Consider the following 11,890-nt stretch of genomic DNA (forward strand, 5'->3'; position numbering starts at 1 on the left):
AAAATGAGCTTAACATAGTTTCACGTTTATAAATTAGGTTTAACAACTGGTAACAATAGTTGATAATTCGCAAATTATAGTTAACGATTCGTTAACGTTGTATCTGTTAAACTCTTTTAAACGGTTGTAAACTATAGTTAACGAATGATAATCTAAGTATATCTGTCTGCAAATAAAGTTGACGACAGATTTTGCTGATAAATATAAATTCAAATCTGTAAACTATAATTTACATTCGTTAACTATAGTTTAGAGTCGTTAATCATAGTTTCACAATTGTGAAACTACGTTTATCAAATAAATCATGTTTTGCATTCGCAAATGGTTGTTTTCGGTGTTAACAATAGTTTTACCTTTCTGAAACATAGATGATCGCGTTAATTATGGTTAACAGATGTAAATTATAGATTATTGGCGTAAACTATAGTTTTCTGTCCGTAAACTATAGATTACAACCGTTAAACCTAGTTTTATTTTTAACTTGAAACTATGACTTTCTAATTTTTGTGAATTTAGCGTGCCATAAATATGATTTATTGTGTGCTCAAAGAGCTTTAGCAAATTAATACAACCAGCTTTGAAGTGATTACGAGGTATATTTGAACTTAATCATTGTGCTCCATTTAATATCCGTATTTGTCAATTTTTTTTTTGGAGGGGGTGGGGAAGTGGAATTTGGGGCATCAATTGAATAATATGAACAGATGACAATTTCAAACCGTCAACCATCTCAAAAGTCCATGAAACGAAATACAAATTCAAACCAGAGCAACACGGACCTCTATAAAAATAGAGGTAGGATCAGGTGCCTAGGAGGAGTGAGCATCCTCTGCTGACCGGTGTCGTATAATTAAAGGTCCGTCCCGTAAAAGGGTCCGGCCGGACCTTTAATTTTAACATTTAAGGTCCGCCTTTGCTATAAAAGGGTCCGGCCCGTATATGAAGAGGCCCGCCTAACATAAAAGGTCCGGGGTATACATTTCATTTCTATCTTTTTAATTTCGAGAGTTTTAATTTTAATTCAATTTTAAGTCCCAAAGTGAAGGGTATTAATCAATTTATCTTTTTAATTATCCATGTATACATGTATTTTTATAATTTATGTTACTTTGATTAACATATTACATGTAACATATTAGAATCAACACCCATAATCAACCCAACCACCCAGCCCGAACCATTACATTATATGCTCTCTCTCTCTCTCTCTCTCTCTCTCTCTCTCTCTCCTGCTATTTCCATCACGTTGATGTGTCTCTCTTCATAACTTAATACTCATGTGTAATATTTGATTAATTTCAGCACTAAAAAGCAACTTTACGGGAAAAGTATGGCTTATTCTATCTTCTTAATAATCATTTTAACAAAAAAAAAGTTTCTAATATTTAACACATTCATTTTAGGTCTTCGACATTAAGAATGTAAACAAAATATTTGTTTACATAGCAAAGAATTGTAAGCTCAGTAAATCGCTGATAACTTAACGAATGGCTGCCTATCAAAATTGCCTTAATGAAGTATTGTATACATTAAAATCGGAAAATTAATTTTTGACCGAAATCGTGACCATGCCCCTTTAAAAAGAATAACATAAATTTGACATATGTACAGAAAAAAAATACTAGCTAGTTTATTTTTGTTTAAAATATTTGTACATGTAAATTGTACTAACTGTCTCGATTCACTCAGATATCCCCTAAACATTAGTTTTCATTTTAATATTGTCAAAGAAAATTGAGAGAGAAGTTAAGATATACAAGTGTAGATAAAAAACCATAAATAGATCTTATAAATTATTGTTGTTAAAAGAAATATTTTCTCAAGGGAATTCAATGCATTTCTATCTCTTACATTAGGATTTGATAAAAAGACAAAACATTTGTTTTGTTTGTCGTTTGTTTCAAATTTTATCTTTGTTTTTGTTTTGATAATTTTATCATGATAATTAAGGATAGATTACATTTCATTAATATGAGCAAAATAAAAACGATATCCCTAATTTTGAAAATATTTTAAGTAATTTCATATTTTTATCTAATCTTTCTTATAAAAATTTGATTGCTTCTAATACAAACATTAAGGAAATTTTGGAGTAAGTATCCATTTTTTTTTTGTATGTAGCATATACTATATGATTAATAAGTCAATAAGTTAATTTAACATATAATGCTCATAAGGTGGAATAACACATCATCACAAAATGGCTGACCGCTGATCGAAACGACATTTCGTTTTATCAAAACGATTTTATAGATTTAAACATGTAACTTAATCAATGGCCGAGTGGATAAAGTGTCGGACTTGTGATCCGTCTATCCCGAGTTCGAATCCCGCAAAGGCTTTTTTTGTTACTTACTGGAATAATTATTTTAGATATTCATTTTTTATCCCCAAACTGCAATTTTTTCGCTTATTTGACATTTATACAGTTTATTTATCATTATATCTTCCATCATCAAAAAATTTCCTGTTAATTCAAGTGACTTTTTCCAGGTGTGTTATTCTACCTTAACAAGGAGAGTAACATCTTAGTTTAAGAAATCGTGTTCATTCCTTTTAACTTTTTACAATGAAATAAAATGAATTCAACATATGACGAAAGTAATAATGAATAATCAACTCTTGTACTTTTCAGGTGAACATAGGTATACTCTATACCTGTGCCCCTTAGAGGACCCCTTAATTATCTAATTGTCTAATCTTCTACACTCACATATACGTGTATCATTAATTTTTTTTCTTCACAAATATCATAACATGCATTTCTTACCGGCCCCTCCATTATAAAAAGATAAGAGGGTCATTAGATGAAAATCAAAACCGTCACACAAATTTACCTTATTTTAAGATTATTTCAAGGAGACGGACAATCGTTTGAAAATTAATTCCAGGGGTTTGTCACAATTAAAAAAAAACGTCGGATTAAACTTAGTTACAAATATGTTTTTCTACTTCTTTTTTAAAAAATTAAATAACACTAATTTTACTGTATTTTTGGGGATACAATGCATGTACATGCAATGGGCCCCACTTCTATAACTGAAAAGTAAATATAACTAGATGCGATCTCGTTGCGAGCAAAGAATAGGTCTTCAATAGACGAATTTGAAAACCCTAAACTCTAAACTATAAAAGTTGTCATTAAACACTTCGTTGCATTTGCAATTGCAAAGCGGAAAACTATAATAAAAAAGAAAACGTGTTCCTCTGTTGATACTCTGACATTTCAAATAAAACATGGAAATAACAAAAAAAAGAGACATCTAAATGATATATCCGAGATATCTCAACATAAGAAACGCAATAATCATCTCGATGATTTACCATGAGATTTTAATCCTGGGTTGAATTTTTGAAAAAAATCTAAAATACATACTATTATTAATTAGAAAGTTTTAAAAAATACAATTTTGTTTGGTTCCGGTGACGACTGGACATGCCGGATAAATCATTGATACCTTTGCTGCACATCTACATGTTTAGGTCTATCATATAGCAAATCTTGGTTACTCAATCACTTTCCGTTATTGAGTCTTGCTCAGACAAAATCAGAAAAGATTCTAAAAATATCTGAGATACCTCAGTAGAATAAAGCAATACTCATGTATTTACCATTACAATAATGCGCTGAAAAAAAAGGCTGGAAAATTCTATCGAAAATTATAAAAGCAAAAAGTACAATTTTGCTTGCTTCTGGTTACGACCAGAACTGACAGACAAGTTATTGATACGTATTCTGCATATATTCATGAAAAGGTCTATCATAAAGCAAAGATTGGTTGCTCAATCACTTACTGTTTTTGATATATCGCGCGTACAAAATCAGAAAAGAAACATATCAAATAGATATCTGAAATATCTCAAATGAGGATAACGAAAGGATCTAAAATAGATAGAATTTTTCATTTAAAAAGCCGATTTTTGGTGTCACCTTCGGCGACTACTGAAGTGATGGACTAATAACTGATACAATGTATCTATTCTGCACATTAACATGTTAAGGTCTATTTTATAGCAATGATTGGTTGTTCAGTCACTAGACTTTATTGAGATCTCGCGCGGACAAACTCAGAAAATTGACATCTCAATCAGATCTGAAAAATCTCAACAGAAGAAATGCACTTTTCAAGTATTTGCCATTTCAACACTGTGTAATATTTTTAAAACAATGTGGAAAATTCTATTGAAAATTACAATAATAGAACATAGAATTTTGTTTGGTACCGGGTTAAGCTCGAATGATGTAGAGATTATTTGACTGATAAAAAAAATTTTCATTGATCACTAGCTCCGATCAAAGAATGTCATAATTTCTCTTCACTTTTCCCTTTAAACTAAATCATTCTTTAATTTTTCATGTAAAGAAATGCATCTAATTTTGTGAGGCTTTGAAATGTGAAGTAGTAAAACAAATTAAAATGGTGCCTTAAAGGCGTTCAGACACCAATCTGAAGATAATTGCTAGACAGTTTACAAATATATTTCTGCATCAAAACGCTTTGTATCATAGCAATTTTATCACAAATAATATACCTTCTATCTTTTTTTGTAACCTTAAAAGAGAGAGAGAGAAAGAGAGAGAGAGAGAAAGAGAAAGAGAGATTATAACTTAACAAATTATCAGACTTTTAATCCTTTTTTAAACACCTTACCTTCAGTCAGTCAAAAGATGCTTTTTAATTATAAGTACATTGTACATGTATCATCTAATTCATTTCTTTTGTCTTTTCACGCCCTTATAGTTACCACAGTTACGTATACACTACTAAGTATATTGTGAATGTATACCCTCTGTCCAGGTAATGCACATGTGCGACCTTTTAGTAATTACCTTAAAATAATGATGGACTCTACCTAAAGACGTATGAATTGTTAGTATATTATCATACGTTCCTGATCTATTGAAAATTAAACAAAGCACGAGAAAAAAAGACAATATTGTTTGTGCAGAACACGACAGTGGAGCCTTTTTTCTCTCTCAGATTAGGGGTTTATTCTGATTAGGTAAGGTGTGAATGCCTGCAGGGCTTCATTTACCCGTGTGTACATGTCGTGAAATCCTCCGCTAATCCGTATACACCGAGATTTAAAAACAACGGGACTACATGTAAATAGTGTGTTCAAAATATTGTAGAAATACTCATGTTTTTATTTTTTTTTACTCCGATTCGCAAACAATTTGTCAAAATCTAATCCGCTATCAATATTTAATATTCCACAACATAATTTAGTGATACGGCTATACTGTGATGTACCATACGCTAATGGCCGAGTGGTTTATATAAACAAAGACATATTTTAAATACATGTAAATGCACATGAGCAAAAAGAATAATAACTCTGAGATAAATTGCAATAAGTGACTACGGTCAGGACCTTTTCTTATAGGGGAAAGCCGGACCTTAAATGCTAACATTAAAGGTCCGGTCGGACCATTTTACGGACCGGACCTTAAATTATACGACACCGGTCACACCCGCCGTGTGCTCTTTGTCGTAATCGGGGGGAAAACAGAAAAGTCCGTAGACAATTAGGTGATTAATTATAGTCTAACAATTAGTATGAAAAACGTCAGTCAGCATGTGAGCCAGTGGAAGATTGTATTTCCTGACAAGGTCGTTTTATCTACCATAGAACTTACGAAAAGATTACTTCAAACGAGACTGTTGATAATCCTGTTTTATCAACTTGTTTGTCAGTAGCTTACCCTCGCCTTAGAAACTGTTCCCTACGAAGAGCATGCCCTTGTATATCGAATTCACTGAGAGACAAAAACACCATAAGCAGGTGATGAAGGTATATTGCTACATAAGTAAGGAAAGTTGACTTAAGTCATCGCGTTTATCAAAAAGTTTTGTTCACTGGGATATATCGAGTCGTATACAAATAATCCTCAATAAAATTTAAATGATGTTATTAACTCTTGAACATTCATAGTTTCCTTTAAACTTTTTAATTGTCGACGAATGGTAAATTATGTATGTATTTTCCTATGGAGTAACGAAGAACTCAAGAAACTGTGGCGGATAAAGAAAATTGATTTTCATAACATTTTATAGCTGTAATAATGTAGCCCTCTCCGATTTTTTTTTAATATCTGATGTTTACTAGAAGGGCTACAATTCCACAGGATCACCGTAATGGTGCTAAATTATTTTTAATGCTGCCGACTTCGGATTGAAAAGATCGTTTTTATGTTAGACTTCCTTCAGATAAATGATTTTTAATTCAGATTAAACAAACTGACCGTATATAAACCAAAACCACATAGATCTAACTACACCATCATGTTTACTAGAGACAAGTTCAACAGAGCGACCCCGCTCGCCAAAATTTGTGTTGCTTTGTTGAACTCGCCTCAGTCGTCTTCTTCAGCAGCCATATGACAGTTCTCGCGTGATTTCATGGGATGTATGCTTAAAGATTTAATGGACTTAATAACCTAAATTTCAGTAAAAATAAGCGATCTTACCTCATTCTACCACTAAAACATCATTTAAGGAAAAGATGTATATACATGAACACAGTTATATAATTTGTATATTAAATTACAGCGCTAGCGTGTTTGATTGGTATACGTGTTTAGAGTGAGTGGTCATGTATGAGAGTTTAATATCTGTAACGTGGACAATGGCAAGACTGGACAATAGGGTCACATGACTAACTCTGCACGCACCCTTCCCCGCCAAAATTTTATACCGGACTGGCACTCTCCGCCTAGCCCTTGAACGGGTCAGAACTATAGCTGTATAGCAATATACTTAAGCATTAGGATTGTTTGTCCCGGTTTATTCTGTATTAATAAATATTTAACAACGACCCAAGCTTGGCTTATTTCGACCACTGGCTACATACATGTAATAGAAAATTCATAAATACAGCGTTAATTATGTTTGAAATGGAGAAATTCCTATATTCAGTTCAAGATCCGCCCTTGATTTTTCATTGATTATTCCAAAATGAAACCGACCAAGGTCAGTAAACATGGTGGACAAATTGTTGTATGCGTTGTTGACATACACAAAAAATAACTGACATACAGACTAAAGTTTTGGATTTTTTATCTCAATCACAACTATCCGATTTTTCCAGTAAATGTCGTGCTTGGGAAGCGTCTATTTATCAAAACTAAAAGCGCGCATGAAACAAACGAATTGACTCATTTTTTTCCACATTTGTCAACTCTTGATTTCTCTGTATTCCCTAGGTAAGTTCCCAGGAAATATATTCACTTTTTTACGTAATAATTCAATATTAAATAATTGCAAGCAAATATTTTGATGCAAATTCCTACTATCTTGGATCCGCCAAAGTGTGTCCACTATCCTACTCTCATGTTTGCTATTTCGGGCTGATCGAAACTAAAAGTAGATTTTTAATTTATTTCTCAATAATCATTTATCAGGTAAAATTCGATTACAGCTTACGGACATCATATCACACGTGTTGAATTGCGAAATGTATAAGCAGTTACTCTGTTGCAGGCGTTTTGTAGATTATTGACAAAATGTATTAATTTATAAGTATAGATTTAGCACATTACACTATATTTTTAATTTCTTTTGAGACAGAAAATATATCGAGAATTCTTATTCAACGAATATTTTACTCGACGCCATTTTCCCTTCATAGTCAGAACTTTGGGTTTTTTATTTAAAGGGACACGATTTGAGCTCAAGGTTTTTTTTTATTTTAAGTATCTATAATCTTGGTATATGAATGAATCGTCAATGTTTGTAAGTCAAAAATCAAAAACTGAATTACAAGAAAGATATATAGTTTGAAATTCTTTGTTATGTAAACAAAACTCGAGTCTTTTTACTGTTTATATATGTGTGATATTGGTATGATCATGAGTTTCATTCAAATGTGGCTTTTTTGGTTGATAATATTATTTATGGGTACATTGAATCGGCATACCAATTAGTTTGTCACAATTCATTTTTCAAAGAAATGGTAATATCTGTTCTTTGCATTATTTGTAAAAAAAAAAAAAAATAAGACTTGAGATTTGTTTACATAACAATAATATGTCGTCTGTATCTCTGTTTTAACGTCTAACGTTCAAGTCTTTGTCAATCATTCAAAATACACTAGTTGATAATTTTAAACATTTTAAATTTTAAACAAAACATTTTGATTAAAAGACATATCTAGGAACCTTTGTAAAATACAAATTGCATTTTTTAAACTTTCAATTTGTGTTGAATTTGTACTAAAGCATCCGACTAATCGAGTATTAGTTATTAGGCTTTTAGTTGTATGGTTATACATGTACATGTAGTGTATTGTGTTTATCATATATACTATATATATTTTTATCTACGTAAATTAGTGAAGAGTAAACCAGCTATTTTATTAACAACAATAATCTTATCCACATGTAATATTATATAGTAATAATTTCTTTCTTTTTTTCTCGAATTCCAGCAAAAGAAAACAAGACAGAGTGAGTATCAATTATATTTATACAGACAAACACACATACGCCAAGACACGCTCATACTTAAGAATATTTTAATTTCATTATAAGAAAAAAGTACAAAAAATCTAATAAAGACCTCTTTTTAATATAAAGATGCCGAAAGATTGCTGTCCCTGCCCCGGATTCGCATCGTCCATCAAATGTAAGCGAGATACAAGAATCTGACTATGGACTTAATACCTACTATGGAGGAAGGACTCTGTCGAATGCTTTATTGGTGGCTGCCATAGACTTGGGGAGTACTTTTTCTGGGTATGCTTTTGCCTGGAGAGCCGACGTAAAAAACGACCCATTAAAATTTCATATTCATCACTGGCAGGCCTCAAATGGAAATTTCATTTCATCCAAAACACCATCGACCGTTTTATTGAATAAGGGTGCACAGTTGGTGGCTTTCGGTTTTCAGGCTGAATGCAAATATGCATATTTGTCAGAGAATGGAGAAGGCGATGACTATTTCTACTTCCCCCACTTTAAGATGATGCTTTACGGCCACGTGAAAACAAAGGTATAGGATAATAGTAAAGTTATTTGATTATGTTTATCAAAATATACTTACAACTGTGTCGATTATTTGTTATAGCTCATCATCGCATATAGCTCAAGTCAGCTTTTCCAGATGATCAATATTTGATCGCTTATATTTTTTCGTCCACAAATAAATTTTGTCACATTCTCATACTGTGAACCGTGATTTAAAAATGGATTCCAATGAATGGTTCAAAACGCAACACAAAAATTATAGGGAGTAATTTTGGTAGATCATGATACATGGTTGAAACGTGAACAAAAAAAAGGAACCATTTTGGATTTAAAAAGATATTCAAAGGGTCATGATGAGAAAACTTGATTCAAGTCTTTAGAAACAAGGACCAAGAAAAGCGATGTTGCTAATATGCCTTTTTCTTTTAACAGAGACTGACTAGAGATACAATGATATCTGACATACGAGGCCGAGAATTACCCGCCAGGACGATTTTTGCCTGTGCTATAAGATATCTTAAAGATCGTTTATTAGACAAGTTAGATCAGAACTTCCATGGATCTTTCGAGACAAATGAAATATTCTGGGCACTAACTGTTCCAGCATTTTGGGATGACAAAGCAAAGTTGTTTATGCGGAATGCAGCAGAAGAGGTATGGATAAGAATAAGAACATAGATATGAATGTGATTGTGTAAATATTTTACATTTATGTCCCTTTTATTAGGGAGGTATATCTTCGAGTCAGCTAGTTATTGCATTAGAACCAGAGGCGGCCACTCTTTACTTCAGACATGTTAAGGCCCTGGAGGACACAAACACAATCGGTGTTTTTAAACCTGGGAGCAAGTACCTTTTTTTAGATGCTGGAGGTTAGAATCGATTATTTACATTGTATTTATTGAAAATATTTACACTGTATAAGTCATTTTAACACTTGCAAATATATACCTTCCCATAGTGTAGCAAATAGATATACATTCGACAGAGAGATTCCCTATATTGAAGCTCTAACCACCCGGTCGTCTTGCAGGTGGCCGCTCACTGCTAGGAGGGTGGGTTCCATAGGTGGTGAGTTAAAGCCCCGGCCAGGGCGGAGGTGGAGCCCCAATGTAGTGAATTTCCCTGTGCTGTATGTATATCTATTTGCTTTACTATGGGCAGGTAATAGTCAATTTGTTTTACACTGCCCCTTAATCATTTGAATTATGAATTACGTAGCTTTATAATCATTAGATAGCATTGTGAAAAACATTCACTTTAAACATTTTCTCTGTAGGTGGAACTGTGGATATAACCGTGCTTGAAGTAAAAAATAATGGAGACATTAAAGAACTGCATCGATCGAGTGATGGGGAATCGGGCGGAAGCAGTGTAGACACTGTCTTTAAGAGCGTACTGGCGGAAATATCCATGAAGGAAATGATTGAAAACTACAGACGAAAGTACCCATACGACTATCTCAGCTTGTTCGAGAATTTTGAAAACAAAAAACGCAGATTTCAAAAAGGACAAGTTTGCTCATTGGAATTCCCCATGTCTTTTTGCGAGGAATGCTGGGAAACGTTAGGCACAGACGTAAACACCCTGATCGACAATTCTGAATATCAAGATACTGTTATTTTGAAACGTGACAGATTGAGAATAAAGTCATTTGAAACATTTTTTCAGGCGGCTTGTGACAGAATTATTAAACTTCTGAAGACGATGTTCCAGTCTCCCAAACTCATTGATGTAAAAAAGATTCTCATGGTCGGAGGGTTTTCAGAGTCATGTATATTTCAAGAAGCGCTTCGGGATGCTTTCTCAAACTGCCAGGTTGTTGTACCAGAAGAAGCGGGTTTGGCTGTTCTACGTGGGGCAGTTTTACTTGGATTTTATTCAGGGACCAAACCCTGTCGCGTTTCAAGGCACACATATGGTGTGGACAAATATGGTTGATTTGACCCAGCAGTACACGAAGAGTCTAAAAAGGAAGTTATAGATGGAGTTGAATATTGCACTTGTTTATTCGACAAGCTCGTAGGAAAAGGAGAAAAATTATTTGACGGCGAACAATCTGCCATAAAATATTACATTCCAATAACTCCACAGCAGACAGACGAAAGTGATCCGTTATACACAAACCAGTTTACCCGCTTTGGAAAGGTAAAAATACATGTGTTGCAGGGCCATCCCTTTGGGTTAATTGTCTTCAATAAGTGTCGGGTGAAAAATGTGGTGTGAAAAGTTTGATAAAGTTGCAGGTGCGCGACGCAGGCATTGTAGCCCTGTTTCCCAAGGTATCATTTCAGCTCGTTAGAGAGAGCGAACATTAGTCCATAATTTCTGAGTTAATATCTGTAGTTGTCATTTGTTTATTGTGCATCATAAAGTTCTGAGAGATGAAAGTGAGCAGTTGGTTGAGTTATGGGTGAGTCTGAGGAGTGAGAAATAATTGGTAGGGCCTTTCCAAGGGAACGCGTGGGAGACAGGGGAGAATGAGTTTGGATGTTAAAGAGTGAGGACGCATTTGTGATATAACCTGTGTCTTCTATATATTGTGTAATTCGTGTTCGTTGTAAATATGTAAATAAACTTGCAAATATAAACAATAGTTATCAATCAGTGCCGGTGACAGGGAGGACCCTCGTCACATATTATGGTGGCAGCGGTGGGATCACTAAAGGACAAAGGAACAAAATGCCGAAGAAAAAGAGGCAAGAGCCTGTCAAAGAAATAATTGTGAATGAAGTTACACCAAAGCCGAAGTCATCTACTCTAGTTAGGCTCGTTCCTTATTACGGAAAGTTAGACGAAGATGTTGATTTTTGGATTAAAGACTTTGACCGGATCACCAGCGCATATTCCTGGAGTGACGGCAGGAAGTGTGTCACAATATCGGCGTTCTTCCGAGACCAGGCAGCAGATTATTACAAATCG

General features: G+C 33.7%; 1 protein-coding gene across 1 annotated transcript in view; it reads left to right on the forward strand.

The window, feature by feature from the left end:
• The window catches only part of LOC117684257 (heat shock 70 kDa protein 12A-like), a 68,648-nt gene extending 57,739 nt beyond the window's left edge, over nt 1-10,909 (forward strand). Inside the window, exons 5-9 of the mRNA XM_066067738.1 lie at nt 8,579-8,762; nt 8,892-8,993; nt 9,696-9,840; nt 10,248-10,483; nt 10,640-10,909. Of these exons, the coding sequence (XP_065923810.1) occupies nt 8,579-8,762; nt 8,892-8,993; nt 9,696-9,840; nt 10,248-10,483; nt 10,640-10,909 (937 nt within the window). The remainder of the gene's footprint in view (nt 1-8,578; nt 8,763-8,891; nt 8,994-9,695; nt 9,841-10,247; nt 10,484-10,639) is intronic.
• Nucleotides 10,910-11,890: the final 981 nt, after the last annotated feature.

Source organism: Magallana gigas, chromosome 7 (genome assembly GCF_963853765.1).
Source record: "Magallana gigas chromosome 7, xbMagGiga1.1, whole genome shotgun sequence".
NCBI lineage: Eukaryota > Metazoa > Mollusca > Bivalvia > Ostreida > Ostreidae > Magallana > Magallana gigas.